The sequence below is a fragment of the Phacochoerus africanus genome, chromosome 16 (assembly GCF_016906955.1).
Source record: "Phacochoerus africanus isolate WHEZ1 chromosome 16, ROS_Pafr_v1, whole genome shotgun sequence".
Classification (NCBI taxonomy): domain Eukaryota; kingdom Metazoa; phylum Chordata; class Mammalia; order Artiodactyla; family Suidae; genus Phacochoerus; species Phacochoerus africanus.
This window is the reverse complement of record NC_062559.1, coordinates 40,368,508-40,388,363: the sequence shown is the minus strand read 5'-3', so window position 1 is coordinate 40,388,363 and position 19,856 is coordinate 40,368,508. Positions and strand designations below refer to the sequence as shown.

At 43.2% G+C, this 19,856-nt stretch overlaps 1 protein-coding gene across 1 annotated transcript; it reads right to left on the bottom strand.

Annotated features, from left to right (window-relative positions):
- Positions 1-1,195: 1,195 nt before the first annotated feature.
- LOC125117602 (retinitis pigmentosa 9 protein-like) lies at positions 1,196-17,250 on the bottom strand. The gene is made up of 6 exons (XM_047763587.1): positions 16,990-17,250; positions 9,728-9,758; positions 8,182-8,311; positions 6,125-6,216; positions 2,921-2,982; positions 1,196-1,838 (listed from the first exon to the last, which is right to left on the bottom strand). Exons 1-6 carry the CDS (start codon positions 17,139-17,141, stop codon positions 1,640-1,642), a joined length of 666 nt encoding a protein of 221 aa, XP_047619543.1. The 5' UTR covers positions 17,142-17,250; the 3' UTR covers positions 1,196-1,639.
- Between the last annotated feature and the right edge of the window lie 2,606 nt (positions 17,251-19,856).

Genomic DNA, 19,856 nt, shown 5'->3' with positions numbered 1-19,856 from the left:
GGAGTTAGTGATGAGAGTCAGAGATGGGTCCATTCTGGGCCTGGACTGGCTCTTCTTTAAAGAAGGGGGAATCCAGCTCCCAGGGGAAGAGGCTGGACGTGGGAGTAGAAAGCTCCTGGGACCTTGAAAAGAGCAACAGACCCTGCTGGACATGAGGGACACTCACCTGGGAGCCAGATCCAGGTCCATGTGGCTCAGCAAACCCTGGGGCTTACTCTCCCTGAGCTGCAGGCTCCACCCTGCTGGGCTGAGCTGCTTCTGCTGTGGCACAAAGCTAGAAGAGCACAGGCGGGCTGTGCTTGGTCAGAAGGAAGAGCAAGAACACGAGGGATGTATTTTATGGTGTGGGTAGCTGATATAGTAATTCTTCTATATTAAAATTTTTTTGGTATGACCGGGTTACTTTGCCATACAGTAGAAATTGATAGAACACTGTAAATCAACTATACTTTAATAAAACAAATTTTAAAAAACTTTTTTTTTTTTTTCTGAGTCCATTACTCTGGGAAAAGATTAGGACTCAGGCAGTGAGATCCAAGCATGTTAAATTCAGTGTAGCCACACACGATTTTTCACTGTTGGTCTAGGAACTCTGCCCCATAGTCAACAAATCGTCTCAGGTGATTATGAACGCACTGCAACCTTGACTACAGCAATGCAGAATGCACTTGATATTCAAATCAGTTTTATACTGTTAAGTAAAAAAAATGTGTAAATGAATGTGTATGGCATTTGTGTTAAAAAAAAAAAAAAAAGCCCTATGCTTGTTTGTGATGTATATAATATTCCTGGAAGGCTTCACAAGAAACGGAAAACTGGATTTCCCTTTGTGGCTCAGTGGTTAAGAACCTGAGTAGTATCCATGAGGATGCAGCTTCCATCTCTGACCTTCCTCAGTGGGTTAAGGATCTGGCGTAGGTCACAGATCCTGTGCTGGATCCTTCGTTGCTGTGGCTGTGGCGTAGGCTGGCAGCTGCAGCTCTGATTTGACCCCACCCCTAGCCTGGGAACTTCCATATGCTGCAGGTGTGGCCCTTAAAAAAAAAGGAAAGAAGGAAACTGGTAAAACTAGTAGCCACTGTGGAAGGGAATTGGGTAGCTAGGGGGAGAAAGTAAGCAGGAAGAGTTTTTATGACCTTGTATACCTTTTAAATTTGAAGCACATGCATGCATTATTAAGAAATAAATAGATTCCAAAAATAAATAATGAGCTTTTATGATCCTCAACAACAGAGGAAAGTCAAGCCTGAAATCTAAGGGCGTTGAGTGCCCACCGTGGAGGGTGGAAGCAGCGCAGCACCTGGAGGAGCTTCCTCGGGGAGTCCCTTGGTCTGGCCACCCCGCCAGAGGCATTTCTAAGGAATCACAGACCACAGTGATCAGCAGGCAGGAGGACGATGAGAAGAGCTTTCCAGCCCGGCACCAGCCGCTCTCCAGAGCCAGCGCCCGGCAAGACACGCTCCCTCTCCTGTGGCTCACAGCTCTCCTGGAAGGTGGCTGAGAATCCGCACCGGTGCCACCAGCGCTCTTCCTCTCTTGGTGTCCCTCCTGTTCCTCTCGGACTCCGCAGTCCTCGCATCTTTGGCCACAGTGTTCGATTTTGCAGAAGAGAATGCCGACCAAGTCAGTCAACTCCTTGTCATTCTGAGTCTGAACTCTCGTTTGACTTGGAAGACTTGTGCTTTCGTTTTTTCTTCTTTTTCTTTTCCTTCTTCTTTTTCTTATGCTTCTCTTTCTTCTTCTTTTTCTTGTGTTTCTCTTTACATTCTGAGGAACTGGAGCTGCTCCCATCTTCGTCTGAGGTTGAATCCTCCAGTAACTGTTTTAACTGTTGTATCCTAAACACACAAGATTGATACATTCAACTTAAAAAAATTTTTTTTGGCCATGCTTGTTGCATGTGGAAATTCTTGGGCCAGGGATTGAGCCTGTGCTACAGCAGTGACCCTGCTGCAGCAGTGACCATGCTAGATCCTTAACCTGCTAGGCCACCAAGGAACTACTGAAATATTTTTTAAAAGGTATATGGAGTTCCTGTTGTGGCTCAGCAGGTTAAGAACCCAGTGTTGTCTTCAATCCCTGGCCTAGCTCAGTGGTTAAGGATCAAGCATGGCTACAAGCTATGACGTAGGTCACAGATGCAGCTTGGATTCAGCATTGCTGTGGCTGTGGTGTAAGCCGGCAGCTGCAGCTCTGATTCGACCCCCAGCCTGGGAACTGCCATATGCCACAGGTGCTGCCATAAAAAGAGAGAAAAGATAAAAGAACCGTAGTGGGGGTGAAAAATGTAACAAATAACCGCCTTATTGAAGACAGTGTTTTTTATTTTTTTGCATGTCTTACTCTCTTGTGTACATCCATGCCTATTTTACACGATCACAACCAGTGAACAAGCCATTTTGTATTCTTTTCATTGTTTTAAACATTTCTGCAAGTTTCCACAGTCCTTACTATTATACCCTCTAACAGATGCATACGTTTCCACTGCTCGAGTTGATATTAGGTAATCTACCTCCTCAGTAATCACAATTCAATACCATGAATTTGAAAACAAACCAAAAAAAATCTCTTGTTTTTCACCCTATTTTTAATCCTGCCCGGGAATTTTTAACAAAAGCTCAGATCTTTAAAAACACTGGAGAAGATAAAATACAGCTGCCAGCATCAATTGTCAGGGACATAAGCGGGCTGGGCCAAGCCCACTGCTTTAAGTTAACCCGGGCAGAACAGGCTGGCCTGCTCATTCCCCATACACTGGCCTTTCCGGGGGTTATTCCTGTCTTCCACATATTTCACAAGTACCATATTTACTACACTCCTCCTCTAATACTAGAATTTTTAAATTTTAAATTTATAAAGTTTCTAACTTTATATAATTCCAGACACTACAAGGATACTTTTATCATCAGGACAACCTCACCTTACATCCTTTTCATGTCTTTTATTCTCTCGTATGATGTCATACATGGGATCTTCATGTGCCTTTGGGGTCAGAGAAGGTTAAGGTTAGGTTAGGCTTTATTGACCATTGTTTTTTTTCTTCTTCTTCTTCTTTTTAGGGCACACCTGGAGCATATGAAAGTTCCCAGGCTAGGGGTCGAATTGGAGCTGCAGCTGCTGGTCTATACCACAGCCATGGCAATAGTGGATCCCAGTTGTGTTTGCGACCTATGCTGTAGCTCACGGCAATGTGGATCCTTAACTCACTGAGTGGGCCCAGGGATCGAACCCTCATTTTCATGGCTACTAGTCAGTTTCTTAATCCACCGAGCCACAGTGGGAACTCATTTTCTTTCTTTCTTTTTTTTTGCTTCATAGACTTAAATTAAAATTACATCCCTCTTTTCACTGAAACCAGTTGTTTTTTCCCCCGTTTGATATAATTTTATATTCAACATGTTCTAATCCTTCCTAAGGGTTGTCATAATTTCAAACTCCTGGAAGCCATAAAAAAGATTTTCCAGTTATTCAAATACAGGATATAATTTATATAACTTTATAAATAAACCATAGCAAACCATTACTAAAAACTACTCAAGGTTAGAGATATTGAGGTAATTCTACTTGTTCTATGTGGAAAGATGATCAAGATATATTATTAAGCAAAACAAGTGAGTTGTAAATAATATATCAGAATGATTCACACTTACAGGTTCACAAAAGCATACTGTATATGACCAAAGAGAATCTGGAATATACTCATTAAAGCTGTTTACTACAGATTCCCTCTGGGAAGAGAGGCAAGATTGGACTTGAAAAATCATGTGAGAAATTGTACTGTACTGTTTCCATTGTGTTAAAATGAGGCAAATTTATTTTTGTAATATTTGTATAATTTAAAATTATTTAAATTACTTAAAAATATGAATACATGGGGTCCTCTTGTGGCACAGAGGGTTAGGATGTGGCATTGTTTCTGCAGGGGCTTGTGAGACGGTGAAGGTGCAGGTTCAATCCCTGGTCTGATGCAATGGGTTAAAGGATCCATGCTGCTGCAACTGAGGTGTAGGTCACAGCTGTGGCTCAGATTCAATCCCTGACCCAGGAACTTTCATATGCTGTAGGTGCAGCCATTAAAAAAAAAAAAAAGAAAAAAAAATATATATGAAATAAATTTTATGGTATGTGAGTTATCTTTAAAATATATTTATTATAAAAATTTATATGTAAAGGACAACAAAGTTACAAATATCAATATCTATTATTTTACCACCCAGGGATATCCACTGTTAACATTTGAGTGTGATTCTTTCAGTCATTATTCATAATTTACAAAAGTTATAATCATGTTACATACACAACTGTATTCTCTTTTTTCTCTTATGTTTTCATGAATATCTCCCCATGACATTACACATTCTTTTTTTTTGGTATTTTTGTTTTTTAGGGATGCACCTGCGACATATGGAGGTTCCCAGCCTAGGAGTCCAATCAGAGCTATAGCTGCTGGCCTACACTACAGCCACACGGGAACCAAGCCAAGTCTGCAACCTACACCACAGTTCACAGCAAAGCTGGATCCTTAACCCACTGAGAGAGGCCTTGAACCTCAGGGATTGAACCCGTGTCCTCATGGATGCTAGTCAGGTTTGCTAACCGCTGAGCCACAATGGGAACTCCTACATATTCTTTTAAAACATAATTCCTAACAATTATATAATTTATATGTTGTAGTACTTTATGTTGTATATTGGATATTGAAATTATTTCCTATTTTGCTTCAGTTTCTTTCTTTTTTTTTCCTTTATTTTTTTCTTTTTTGTCTTTTTAGGGCTGCACCTGTGGCATACAGAAGCTCCCAAGCCAGGGGTCAAATTGGAGGTGCAGCTACTGGCCTATGCCATAGCCACAGCCACCGTAGGATCCTTAACCCACTGAACTAGGTCTGGGATCAAACCTGCATCCTCATGGATACTAGACAGGTTCTTAACTCACCGAGCCACATGGGAACTCCCTACTTTTCAATCATATAAATAATTCTGAAAGTTATCCTTAAACAGTCATAAAAATTTGTGTATACTGATGTTCTGTTATAGCCTTAGAACAATTCTTAAAATTTAGGTTTCTATATTTAAAAAATATGGATATGTTTAAATTTTTGAGTTTTATCCATCAAATTATCTGCTATAGGTGCTGTATAACTTGACATTTCAGGTAGCAGTGATTTTTTTTCTTTTTTGGCCGCCCCATGGCATATGGAGTTCCCAGGCCAGAGATCAGATCTGAGCTGCAGTTGTAAGCTAAGATGCACCTGCGGCAGTGCTGGATTCTTAATCCACTGTGCTGGATCCTTAATCCACCTGTGTCTAGTGCTCCTAAGATGCTGCCACAGAGGGAACTAGCAGTGATTTATTATTATTATTTTTTGGCCATGCCTGCAGCATGGAGAATTTCCTGGGCCAGGGATCAAACCCAAGCCACAGCAGTGACAACACCAGGTCCTTAACCTGCTGAGTCATCAGGGAACACTCAAATAGCAGTGATTTATCCAGAATATTTTCTGTAAATTAGTAAAATGGAAATATAGTATTTTAAATGCCTTAAAAATCTTTGGAGAATGTTTACAGACCCTGTTTGATAATATGCTCATAATCCCAATATATCTAGTAACAAAATAGTTAAATTGACCAAAATAGTTAACTGAATGGTGAACTAACACCCCTGCGAGGTGACTTTGTTAAAATAAAATGACAAAATGATAGACTGATTTTGTGGTCACCTAAAGAGCATATATCATTTATACATACACTTCTAGTTTATGGTAGAAAAAATATAATTCTTAGACAAACACTGGGAAACTATAACCCTGATTTTATTTATGAAATATGATTTTTTTTTTCACCTAAGTGAAAAAAGAGTGATTAGATAGATAAAAATGTTTGCGTTGGAAAAGAAGCAGTGTTCCTAAGACATAAGCAAATAACATTTTAATAAGAATTTTTTGTTAATGACCTCATACATCACACAAATTAGATTTAAGATGGATGTAGTTAACACTGGGTATTTTGGCCTAAAGGCTTTGGGGAATTTAGTTAACGTGAACCTTCAGTTCCCTGGTAACTGCCCGAGTCACTGACATTCACCATCTCCAGTCAATGTGGATTGACAGGGGGGTTTTACTTACTACTCTGAACTGTTCTAACTTTTGGTTGCCTTTGATAAAGAAAGGGCATTCTTTGTCTCCTGTTCGGTGACCATACCGTTTACAACGCCAACCTAAAACAAAGAAAAAAGGGATATATTTCTGTAAGATAACATATTTTTACTTAAGATAAAGGTAATAGTAGATCATATTAAAGATATTCTTCATTAGATTACAGTTTTAAAAGCAAATAGAATATAAATGAACAACACAAGATACCAAAAAAGAGAGGGAAACGAATTATTTCCTCAAGTATCCTTTAATCGTTGAGTTTTATAAATGAACCAAGTACTTACTAAACAATCCCATGCAAAAGGTAAAGTGCGATTTTTTTTTTTAACTGTGTTGCAGGTTGAGTTGTGTTGTCCCCTCTGCCCCCCATTGTATTACATGTACTAAGCCCTGGTACCTCAGTATGTATACCTATCTTCCTGGAGGTGGGACTTCTAGAGAGGCCTGGAATATATCCTCAGAAGGAGCCAACCCTGGTGACACTTTGATTTTGGGCTTCTAGCCTCTGCAGGTACCAAAACCATGCAGTTTGTGGTACAGAAATACAGAGTATTAGGCCCACCGTAATTCTGAGCAGCTCTATTCTAGATAATACTAGGATCACAGAACCAAAGAATGCAGAGTTATGTGTGTGTGTGATTTTTCCATGTGGGATGGAGCCAAGTTTTTTGGAGCCTGAAGCTTACATAAATTAAAGAGAGGAAGGGCTCTTTAGGGGGGAAAAAATCTTGCCTTTGCAAATTTTATAGAAAGGACCGTATGACCACACTCTTGGGACTCCAAAGGTTTTGGAAGGTACTGGTGAAGGGCCCTAAAGCTTAGGCTTCAATAACTTCATGTAAAATCTGGTCCAGACTAAACACCCTTAATTTGCAAGTCAATGAAAAGAACTGTAAAATGGTAAGTGAAGCAAAACTAACTAACCCATCACACAGAGAAGTGGTTTTTAAACTTAATTTTAAAAAAAGGAAATATCAGTTTAGTACACGATTCGGCTCTGAAGATAATAAAATAGCAGAAAGGGTTTATTTAACTAAATTTACGATATAACTATTATTGGAAAAATGCGAGACAGGAAGGGTATGTGTGTGAGATGAGATGGAGAAAGAAAAAAAGAGCTGAATTCTTATCTTTGGTAGTAAGAAATCAATAGATAATGAGGAAACCTGAAAAATCAAGGGGCAAAATGTAATACTGTTATCTAGATACATGGGGATAAACTTAAAAATAACCTTCTTAAGGAGTCCCCCCTGTGGCGCAATGGGATCAGCAGTGTCTTGGGAGTGCTGATCCCTGGCCTGGCAGAGAGGGTTAAGGAGCTGGCTTTCCCACAGCTGTGGCTCAGGTCGAAATTAAGGCTTGGACTGATCCTTGGCCTGGGAGCTCCATATGCCACAGGGCAGCCAAAAAAGAAAAAGAAAAACAACAAAAAACCTTAAAAGAGGTTGAGGTGGTCCCCTTTGAGGGGAGTGGAGTGAAGGAAAGGTGCTGGAAACTGCTATTTTAATTGTGTGTGAGAAGAATCTTGGTACAAATATCCGTAAAGGCAGCAGCACCCCTTCCTCAAATGCCACCTTATGTGGCATGGAGGTACTGCTGCTCTGGTGCAGTGGAGGGTGTGCGCAGAGCTCTACCTGTTCCAGACCCACCCTCTGTGGCCTGGAGCTCCTCTCAGGGCACCTGGATAAAACCTTCCCACCACCAATGACGATGACTGAGTCAGGACCCAAAGGGACGGCCCTCCAACGCACCCCTTGTCCCCTGTGGCATTTCTACAGGGAATATCCTGTCTGTTACAGGAATATCACCGAAGCATCTTCTCCCAGGCAGCACCGCTCTGCCTCTTACCTCGGACACTTACTGACATATGCAAGGCGGCTTCCTCATCTACAGAATAGGGGTCATGCCTTTACTTTAACAGTGCTGCGGTGAGAACAAGTTAAGTAAAAGAAGTGAACTCATTTGTAAACAGTGTTCTGTAACGTGTGTGTTTTAAGGGGTGTTGCTTGAAATTTGTCCACACTCACACTGCATGACTTTGACTTCTTTCCCCAGTGGCATCCAAAGTCCTTTGGTTGGTGCGTGGGCCAGAAATTCCCTGGCATGTTCATTGCCTGGGACATCTGGTATACAGTCTTCTGGCTTAGCCTCATCTTCCTGGAAAAGGAAATAGCGTGTAAGCTCTATGGCAAAAAAGCACCGGAATTCTCTCCCACCAGTTAGAGGACACAGCACTGCCTGGCTTTCTCATGGCCTGGGGACTCTGAGGTCAACCTAAGTTACCCCCTGAAGAGCTAGAAGAACAAATTATAACTGACGTAAAAAACAGAAGTAACTATACTATAAGAACTATGCCCCCAAAACAAAGTGGCTGTTCTTAGATAAAAGTTACTAGTGTTTACAAAGGAATGATCTGTGAACTCCATATTCTGACTCTAGATCATAAAAATTAGATTCTAAGAGCATAAAAAGTTTTCTGCTAACTTAAAAGCTTTGTGGAATGAGGCAGAATATAGAATTAAACAAGTACGGTTTCCGGGAACAATAACATGTTAGATTAAAACATTATTAGACCTTGAAGGCACTGTCCTGTTTTATAATCTCACACATGCCATATTTGTGAAATGTTTTTTTTTTGTGTGTGTGTGTGTGTCTTTTGTCTTTTTTGGGGTCACACCCGTGGCACGTGAAGGTTTCCAGGCTACGGGTCCAATCCGCTGGCCTACGCCAGAGCCACAGCAACACGGGATCCTAGCCATATCTGTGACCTACACCACAGCTCAGGGCAACGCCAGATCCTTAACCCACTGATTGAGGCCAAGGATCAAACCTGTGTCCTTGTGGATACTAGTTGGGTTCATTAACCACTGAGTCATGACAGGAAACTCCATGAAATGTGTGTTTACCAGCAAATAACTACACTATACAATTAAGGTGCTACTTTTTTTAATCTTATGTTTTTTTCAAGTTTCCATGAATATTAAATTTATAACGGAAGAATGTTTCTAAAAATTTTTTTTAAAAAATGAAAACGGGTTGTGATGATCATTGTACAACTATAAATGTAATAAAATTCATTTTTAAAAAAGAAAATTATCAAAGAGAAAAAGGTGCTTTGGCCTCAGTCCTCTAGTCTCAGTCCCACTGACACTGACACTGGGCGAGGGCACTGGGGGCGGGGCTCCTGCACGAGGGGAGGCTGGACCAGGGGCGCTTCTTGGGGCCCACTGTTCTCAGAGCTGCTGCTATTCAAGGAACCAGCACCCAGTAGGTGAGAGAGGGACTCGGGGGCAGCCAAGCTTTGAGAAGATGCAGTCACAGGTCAGAAAGAAAGAGGGGAGCAACGGCTGAGGAACACAAGCGAGCCTGCAGTGGTTTGTCAGGGGACGGACACAGGCTGATTAAATGTCTGCAAAGGCACAGACTGTGACCAAGTGTATGAACTGACTGGCATTGGCAGGGAAGAAACAGAACTATCCTAAAAGGAGGTTCAAACAGTATGCAACTGTTTTGAGTCTGAGGTGTGAGTGAAATGTGTCAGAGAAAAAGCAAAAGCACCAACTTCACACTGACCTTGATAAGCCCAGGAGGAGGTTTTTCATAACTGAAAAGGAAAAAAAATACACAGGTCATCAACTATGCTCACAGGAACAGAACACATTTCAATCAGCAAAAGCAACTGCAGGCCAAAAGAAAAAGACTTTTTTTTTAGTAAAAATTTCAAAGTATATTATATCTAAAACAGTTAGTAAAATATGCCCAGCAGTCAGAGATCCTATATATATAAACTGATGCTGTACCGCATCCTGCTGGGGTGCAGAACCTAAATTCACTGAAATAACTGACTTGGTGTCTTGGCACAGCGATTTTATTTTTGGAAGATGAAAAAGCAAGAGGTTGCAGGGAAAATGTAAGGTAAGAAGACCATGAGCTAAATATGGTTCCAAACTGTCATTACGGTTGTTGGGTGACTTACCTACCATGACTTACAACTTCCTTCCACTGAGAGGCACGTGGGGGTCAGGGGTGTGAGTGACCTGTTCTAACGAGGATGGGGCCTGTGGAGGGGGCCAGGTTGGGGCAGCAAAGCCAGAGGTCAGGGCCTGGTGCAGGGGAGGGAGCTGACGGTGCTCTGTCCCAGAGGCTCCCCCTCCCGTGTGCCCTGCAGCTCCTGATTCAGGAGCCTCCCCACAGGCCTGTGCTGCCAGCAGCGTGGGCTGCCGGGCTGGCTGCCGCCTGCTCCTCAGCTCTCTGACCGCCCTCTATACCCCACTGACCTCGCTGGACTCAGGGATGCAGGCCTCCTGCTCGGTGCCTGGAGGCCAGGCGGCCCTCAGTAAAGAAGTGCTGCTGGAGCGGCAGAGGACTGACTGTGGGAACACACTTGCCCTTCCACCAACAGAGCTCTCGACCCCAGGGCCCTGAGGATACAAGTCCTGTCTGTGCTCCCAACTCAGTTCCACTTTGCAGCCGCTTCTGGGTGCCAAATCTAGAAAAGCAGCAAATGCTCATGTTCATTTAAAAAATTTTGTTTCATTTAAATTGAGATATAACTGATATATAACATTGTATCACCATTAGGTATAAGTATGTTCCGTTTCAAGTACTGACACATTTAAGGCGAGGCAACCCATAGCATGGCTTTTAAATGTGAGTGCATAATGGACATAACCCCTTAATTAAAAAAAAAAAAGTAGTGGAAAGAGGCAGGACAAGGGAACATCTCAGGTCTTTTCAAAGCTTCTGTAATGAAATTTTACTGACAACATCAGTTCTGTGGCTGGTGAGGTGGTGTATCAAGGTGGCTGTTCCTTGGCTCTCTGTATATCCCCTCTTTGACTGGTTCCTGTGCCTCCCCTGTACCCTACTCACATGGCTGACCTTCCTTCTTAATCAACAGAGCTTATTCAATAACTACCTTCATGCTTGCTCACCCCTGCTTTCCTTCCCAGCCCAGCTAGTGAATGTAAGATAGATCTTGCTTGCTTGCTTGCTCACTTGCTTTCTCTCTCTCTTTCCTTCTTCCTGTCGGTCTGTCTGTCTATCTATCTCTCTATTTATCTTTTCTTTTTTGGCCACCCCATGGCATATGGAGTTCCTCAGCCAGGGATCAGATCAAGCTGCAGTTGTGACCTACGTCGCAGCTGGGGCAACTCAGGATCCTTTAACCCACTGTGCTGGACAGGGGATGGAACCTGCATCCTGGTGCTGTAGAGACTCCACCATAATTTTCAGATCAGAAGAGCTCCACTATGATAGTTTATCAAAGGGAAGACATCTGCCTTGTCACAGTTGATAACCTGAGGCGCTGTGAGGGATATACCCCTCTGTAGTTTTCCTAGTAAATGATAAGCCGACCTGACCTCAATTCCCCCATAACCCTTCTCCCTGCTCCTGTAGCAGACTGCTGCTGGTCCTGACTGCTGTCTGGCTGTACACGATGGGGTGTTGCTGCATGGCTTTGCTTTAGACTTGTAGGATCCCTGTGCAATACACTGTTGATGTCTCTGTTGCTGTCTCCAGGCTCTTTCTTTGTTCTCTTGGCTGGGCAATTACAATGTTTGCAGGCCTGCGAGGTGCAGCCCAACAGGTGGTATGTCAGCATTCAGCAAATCTAACCCCATCTCCTCTGAGGCTCAGCAAATGTGCCTTATTATAGTTATCAAATTATCTTGTTAGAATCACATTATAAGATATTTTCCACATTCTGGCCTCCATGCCAAGCCTCACTTGTACAGGACTGTCAATAAATGTTTAGCTGAATTCCATAATTATTCCAGCATCATGTTTGTCACTGGAAAACAGACACTCCAGGAACACCTCAAATCCAGTTTTCTGTAAAATTTTTCTCCCAAACAGTGCTCATTTATTCACTTTTAATTTAATGATGTAATTCACATACCATCCTGCCCTAAGTTTTGACCATACTCCCCTCCTAAAGCAAAACACCACGAGGCTGGGGGGAGATAGTAACAAGAGCAATGACCTCCCGCCATCTCCAAGACTGGGGTTGGGTTGAGTGTGTGCAGATATTAAATGTGCATACATGTTTGCTTGCTGATGCTGGGAACATCCATGTGGAGGGAGATATTTCAAATAATGTATGACAGGAAATGTTAAGCTAGGAGTCCATATCTGGGCCATGCCCTGGTGTTCACCAAGTTAAGGGGAAACAGAGCTGTAGACTTTTTAATGAAGGATGTTGACAAGGATAAGCTTTCGTTATCACATCTGCAGTCCAGGGATCACCTTGTTACAACAGCAAGCCTCCTCTGTGCGTGCTCAGCTGCACGCAGCCACCCCAGACTGGCCGGGGACTGAATCAAGAGAGTCTCAGAAGGCTGAGGCTACACGTCTGTATTTGAGAAAGGCCAATAAATAGGGAAGCTATTCCGAGACCAGATGTCTGTGCACTCAAAAAGCATCTCTCAAGCTTGCCCACTAAAAACTGTCACTCGCACCTGGTTCTACAAGAATGAAGTCACTAGCTACTGCAGGCACTGACCTTCAACATGCTCTGAAAGGACTTCAGGGCAGTGAGCAGGAATGAGGCATTCTGTGCTCTGGGAAAAACTGGCAGGATAGGCCTTCTGATAGACATTCTCAGGAGAAGATTCTATGAGCCCAATTTCTTGCATCTTCTCAAATCTAGAAAAGCACTAAAATCAGTCATGGAGGCATCTGCTCCTCAGGACTAGCCGCGACCCTCTGCCAAAATGCCTGCTTGACTGCACGCACACCCTCCTCGCCAAAGGTCACCTATGTTCCGACCTCCCCCACTGCCTCTTTGGAGCAGATCCTCAGAGATACCTGAGAGGCTGTCTGTCTCCCAGGCTATAGTCCTCATTTTGTCCCCAATAAAACTTAACTCACAGCGCTCGTGTTTTTGTTTTTTGTTTTGTTTGTTTGTTTGTTTTTGTTTTTTCCAAAGACACGCTCTTAAAGGGAGTCATACCTCTTCCTCAAGGAATGAGTAATATACAAACATTTAAAACTCAGATCTGTCTTAACCCTGTAAACCCCCAAGGATGTACTTACTTTAGTACTTCAAGAAGGTTTCACAGCATAGAAAAACTTAATGACTTTATGTTTTCTCGACCCTGACCCTCTCATGCATTGACTTTAAAGATCCTTCAGAGTAAATATTGGGGGTTTAGGGGCCAGAGAGAATTGACTAAAAGTGAAATGCTTTTCCTTCTGCCTTTCTTTAAGATGTGAAAGAAAACAACTTTGGTGGATGTGATATTGTACCTTATAATAAATATATATTTGGTCTTCATCCATTATTCCTAGCATACAGCTCCCCAAACCCTAGTAATTTCTGATATAAGAGTCATAGGGGCAAATTTCCTTATATTTAGTTTTGTTTTCAGTTCTTGAAATAGCTCCAGAGCTAGAAAGTTCTTTTTTGTCTTTCAAAACAAGCCTCTTTAAACCAAACTGAGTTCATGTTATTGAGGTGACTGAGGTGACATTTGGAAAGCCCCTAAAGACAGGGCTCTGGTTGCGGGGTGGGGAGACATGTGACTAGAGGGTTGGAACTATCAGTCCCATCTCCATGGGGGCTGAGTTAATCATCAATGGCCAATGATGAACCAGTCAAGCCTATGTAAGGAAGCCTCTATAAATACCCAAAAGGACGGAGTTCAGAGGAGTTTCATGGTTGGTGAACCTGTGGAGGTGCATACCAGGTATGCAACAATAATTTCTTTTCACCATAGGAGTTGAAAAAGTAATATAGCCAAAGATCTGAATTCCTGAAAAATATGTAATGCTTTTGCCTAGATAGAAAAGAAGTGTGATGGAACTGCACATTTTAAAATCTATTATTAGCAACGGCTTTCCCTAAAAAGTCCATTTTAGAACTGTTTTCACAAGTGTAAAGGAATGTGGTTGATGTTTTTCCCTAGGGCTAAACAATTCATTAGCTTATGCAGCATGTTACAAAAGATATTTAGTTAGTGGAGGCCATTAGTTTGTGCCATCTGTGAAGGCTTGTTAACAGATCATTCAGATTGTAATAGGCTGCCCTGAGCAGTATGAAGACTAAATTAAGATAAATTTTCATAAGAGATTGATTATTTTCCCAAATGGACACAGGGCAAGAAATCTTTTTTTTTTTGGTTTTTTGAGGGCCACATCTATAGCATACGGAGGTTCCCAGGCGAGGGGTTGAGTTGGAGCTGCAGCTACCAGCCTATGCCACAGCCACAGCAACTTGGGATCCGAGCCTTGTCTTTGACCTACACCACCGCTCACGGCAATGCTGGATCTTTGACCCACTAAGCAAGGCCAGGGATCGAACCGCGTCCTCATGGATACTAGTCGGATTTGTTACCACTGAGATACGACTGGAACCCTCAGAAATCTATTTTTTTTTAATAGCTGCACCCATGGCATATGGAAGTTACTAGGCCAGGGACTGAATCCAAGCCGCAGCTGCAGCCTACACAACAGCTGCGGCAACTGGATCCTTTAACCCCACTGCAGGGCTCCACAGTGACCTGAGCTGCTGCTGTTGGATTCTCAACCTACTGTGCCACAGTAGGAACTCTGGGGTAAGGAATCTTTATGTCGCCAAGTACTTAATAATACTCTTTGTGTTTTTAAGTGCTAGGGTAGTATTTCTTCTGGAAGAGTCCCTCTTGTAAGCATATTCCATCCCAACTGTTCTTAAAACCTGGTCCTGTGGAGCTGGAAGGCAGAAACGAAACTGTATTTACTGAGAATGTCCATTCTGTTATGCCTTGTGGCCCGGGAGCACTTGAGAAACAGAGCTGAAAAACGGGCTGGCGCATGGGTCAAAGACTCAGATACCTTTGGGGGCCGGGCAGATATGGTAAGAGAGTAAGAAAAACTAAGGTCAGGTGTAAGAAAGTGACCTGAGGAATGGGAGGGGAACTAAAGAGGGCATACAGACCAGGTGGCAAAAGGATCTGAATTCAATTTGTAAAAAAATCACTACAGGGCTTCCCATTTAACATGCCTGTCTCCCTTTCCCAGACACTCTTTGAGTAACAGTAAAAGAAAGAAAAAAAGTTAGAAGCCACAGAGAAGTCCTGAGAGGAGATACAAAGATGGAGACAAGCAGGGAAAGGAAAGAGAACTAAACCCTCGCCTACTAGAGCATGAAGTTAATGGGTAATGTTTATTATTCAACAGAAAAAGAGCAGTGTTAGCATGTAATTTAGAAAGAGTTAAATCCCAGGAGAAAAATGAAGTTTTCCCCATTGAGGCCCTGGTGGGAGGGAAAGGTGTGGGGAGTGTGTGGGGTGACTGAAGAGGACAGATGGGAACAACTGTTTTTTGAAATTAGACTTTTCATACTATTTGATCTTTAAACTTCCTGAAAGTATTGTTCTGGAAATATAAATTTTCATTTCAAAGAAAATAAGCCTTTGAACTAGCCAAACTAAATACGACAACAGCCCAGAACTTTAAAAACCTCTGAAAAATCCCACTGGTCTGAGTATCAGACACCAGAGTTTCTCTTAAGTTTTGCTAGTTTACAGGCCTTGATTCAGTTACTTAAGTACCGAACCTGCATTTCTTCATGTGCAAAAGGAGGTTATAATCTCTCTGATGTCTGTAAGTGCTCTGTGAACCACAATAAATGTAGAGTATTAACTACCATCAGGCATCCTTTAGTTAAGGATAGTGAGGGCTGGGTGGGGCCAAGCACTGACCTGATGATCTTAACCCAGGGAAAGATTTTCCAGCATCGGCATTACACAGGCAGCAAAGAGGATCCCAGCGTCTCGAAGGGAGGGGCCAAGACTGTGGAAGCCAGCAATGCAGCACCTGTACCCACAACCACTACCTAGGAGGTGAAATTCAGCTCAAGAGCCACAAGGAAAGGAGCAGGCCAGGCTCCAAGCAATGCATTTTGTGTCAAAGCTCCCAAAAGGTTAATGAGAAGGGCAGCCCTTTAAGGACCTTTCCTTACATGATTGTCTCCAAGGTATGAGATATGCCTGAAACAGAAATAGTTCAAATAACTCCGTGTACACCAAACTTAGAAAAAAACTTCTAAAGCTAATTACAGAATGACAGAATCACAGGAAGCTGAAAGGGTCATTAATCCAATTTTCCAGCTGATGTTAAATGTCCTTTACAAGCCGCCCTCCTCTCAGTGATTATCTGGATTCTCCTCCAGCCCAAGCAGCTGGGGGAGCCCGTGCCTCCTAAGTCAGGCCACGCTGACCATCAAGAATATATGACCTGGTCCTAATTCTTGTTGTTGAGCCAGAACTGGCCTCTCTGTAGCTCCCACCTTTAATCCCGGCAACAACAACAACGAAAATCCTGAGGACCTGAGAGAACAAATCCGTGCTCTTCCACCTGACAGCTCCTCCCGAATATTTAGGGACCAAGCCCTCACCCACTGCTTATTCCTCACTTCACTAACGTTCCAGGATCGGACTTTCTTCCCCCTTACTAACAGCAGAAGACGAAAAGAAAGAGGATTTAATCCAGATCATAGAGAGCCCCTGGAACCGAGAAACAGGAAAGGAGCAAGGCGCTCAGCAGCACTTGCCTGCGGCCCGCCCGAGGGCATAATAGCGCCCCTGAGCACATCGACGTCGCCTCTCCAGGAATAAAGCCATCGCCTCCAGTTGGGGAAGGGCGCGACCTCCGCCTCCGCGCGCCGGAGGCCGGCCTCGGGGTAGACCCTCCCCCGTGGAGGGTCGGCTGGAAGTCGAGGGTCACGCCGCCCGGGGTCTTAACCGGCGCCCGGCTCTCTGGGGGCCGACGGGCCCAACGAGCCCACTCCCGGGTCTCCGAGCGCCCCGCCTACAGCCCCAACTCCGCGCCGCGCGACCCCAGGGACTCACAAGGACTCCAGGTGCTTGAGTTGCTGCAGCTGCTGCGCGTCGTGCCGCCGCCGTTTCTGCTCCCAGCGTCGCTGCAGCTCCTGCTCCTGGGGCTCCCGCGGTCGCCGCGCGCCCCCGGACCTGGGGTTGTCGCTCCCCGGCCCGGACGACATCGTCGCCGAGGCGGCCCCGCGCGGCGAAGCCAGCACTTCCTCCGCGTCGTGCACGCCTGGATCCGCAGCGCCCCCTCTTGCCGCCACTCCGCTGTTGGCCAGGCGGCCAGGTGTCCCAGCCCGCCACCCGACAGACCCGCGCAGTAGCAAGTCTGCTCTAAGTGCCAGGCGCTGGCGTCAGGTCCCCGGGTGCGGGCGTCCGAGCGCGCCTCCTGGCGGCGGCTGAGAGCCTCGGCGCTGAAGATGCTGTGGCAGGAAGCTTAAGAAAGAAAAAAGTTGAACCAATAATTAATCACATATTAGAATTTCATATTGTACAATACAGGGAATGTATCCAATATCTTGTAATAACTAAATGGAGCGTAACCTTTTAAGCTGTATAAAAATTAAAAAAATAAAAAAGAACAAAAAAGCAAATACTCAAATATTTTTGTATGTTAATGCTTTAAAAACATTTAATTATGCTCACTTCTATGAAGACATCCAGGGTTACCTGTTCCAGTGGTTGGCCAGGAAGTCTTCACAGGGGAAGGGGCATTTCAGGAGAGGCTTAAAGGGTGACTAGGAGCTGGTGGAGCAAAGAAGAAAGGAAAGTATTCCAGGAGGAAGGGCAACCCATGGAAGAGTACTTTATGTACAGGAGAGAGAGAGAAGGCCAATGTGGAGCTGGAACCTGGAAAGCAAGAAGCAGAGCCTTGAGATGAAGCTGGAGAGGCAAACCAGATGAGGTTATCAAACCCTGTGAAGGACCTGGATCCCAATGCTAAGTGTGGTAGGAAGGTAATGAAGAAGATACAGGTAAAATTTACTATCAGATTTGAGTTTTAAACAGACTTCCCTCCATGCTACATGGCACTACACTATGTGATGCCACGCATGTTCTACACCTGTTGATGTGCCAAATCTTCCTATATGACTGACATTGTTCGTTCCACAAATATTTATTTGGACTGAGAAGTGCTGTGTTCATGTTTTTCAAACTGTGAGTCAAGAGTCATTAGAGAATTGTGAAATCCACTTAGGGAATTGCCCGCAATTTTTTTTTTTTTTTTTTTTTTGGTCTTTTTAGGGCTGCAAGCAAGGCACATGGAGGTTCCCAGGCTAGGGGTCTAATTGGAGCTGTAGCTGCTGGCCTATGCTACAGCCACAGCAAAGCCAGATCCAAGCCTCATCTGCGACCTACACCATAGCTCATGGCAACGCTAGATCCTTAACCCACTGAGTGAGGCCAGGAATTGAACCGCAACCTCATGGTTCCTAGACAGATTCATTTCTGATGCACCATGACGGGAACGCCAATCTTTTAAACAATGAAATGAAACAGAAAAGAATAGAAAATAGAAATATCAAAGTGCACTACACATACGTACATTAAGGTATTCTTTCCAAACTTATTTTGTTCCATGGTTAAGGCGGAAAAAAAAAAGATTGAGATCTGTATTTTAATTATTAAACAGTCTAACATGCTTAACATAGTGCCTGGCACATATTATAGCTCTTGAGTGATTGGATCAATAAGTAAATGACCTTTTTGACGGGTATAGTCCTTTATGTATCTAATATGTACTGATTTCTTTTTCTGCCACCCGTGTGGCATATGGAAGTTTCTGGGGTCAAGGAACTAATCCAAACTGGAGCTGTGACCTATGCCACAGCTGCAACAATGCCAGATCCTTAACTCACTGCACTGGGTGGGCATCCAACTGGTGTCTCCACAGAGACAAGCTGGATCATTACCCACTGTGCCCAATGGGAAATCCTAATATGAGTTTAAGGAAATAAAATGGGGAGTTCTGGTTGTGACTCATTGGGTTAAGAACCCAGCTAGTATCCATGAGGATTCGGGTTCCATTCCTGGCCTCGCTCAGCGGGTTAAAGTATCTCGAGCTGATGCAAGCTGTGGGGAAGGATCTGGAATTGCTATGGCTGTAGCAGGACAGCTCTGATTTGATACCTAACCTCCATATGCCAAGTGTGAGGGCCCTAAACCGCCCCCCCCCCAAAAAAAAAACCCAACAAAAAAACACCTGGATTAGGGGAAGCTCTGCTCTTGGGTGGCTCTGCTGGGGTTGGGAGAGGATGGCCTCAGTCATGTGCCTGGTGGGGCAGAGGAGATGACCTACCAAATGATTATAAGCTTTCGGAAGCTTTTCTTGTCACAGGGAGGGTTTTATAATTAAGAATTACATTTCTTAGGTTGAAATATAAATTAATAATTCAAAGTAATTTTTCATTTATTTTCAGACAGTATTTTATTCTATTATTCTATTATTTAAAAACTTTAATTCTAATTACAAGGGTAATACACAGCCATTGAAAAAGTATTGAGGACATTGAAAATGCAAAGGAAAAATTAAATGACAAGTAAGTCCATTTAATAGCCATTGTTAATATTTTTATGAAAATTCCTTCAAATATTTTTCCATATTTTTATTTATAAAAATGTATCAAATGATAGTTTTAGAAGACTTTTCCTCAGCTATATTATGAACAATTTTTTTCAAGTCAAAATGTTTCAATAATTTGAATTTTAATGGTGGAATAGTATTTTGTCATAATTTGCCCAAGTTTATTATTGGCAACCCAAGTAATTTCCAATTTATAACCAACGTTGTGGAGGCCTAATATAATCAAAATTAATAATGTTGAGGATTTTCATGAAATTGTTCTGTTTTCAGGAAGTGTAATTATTTAGAGTTACATTTTCTTTCTTTC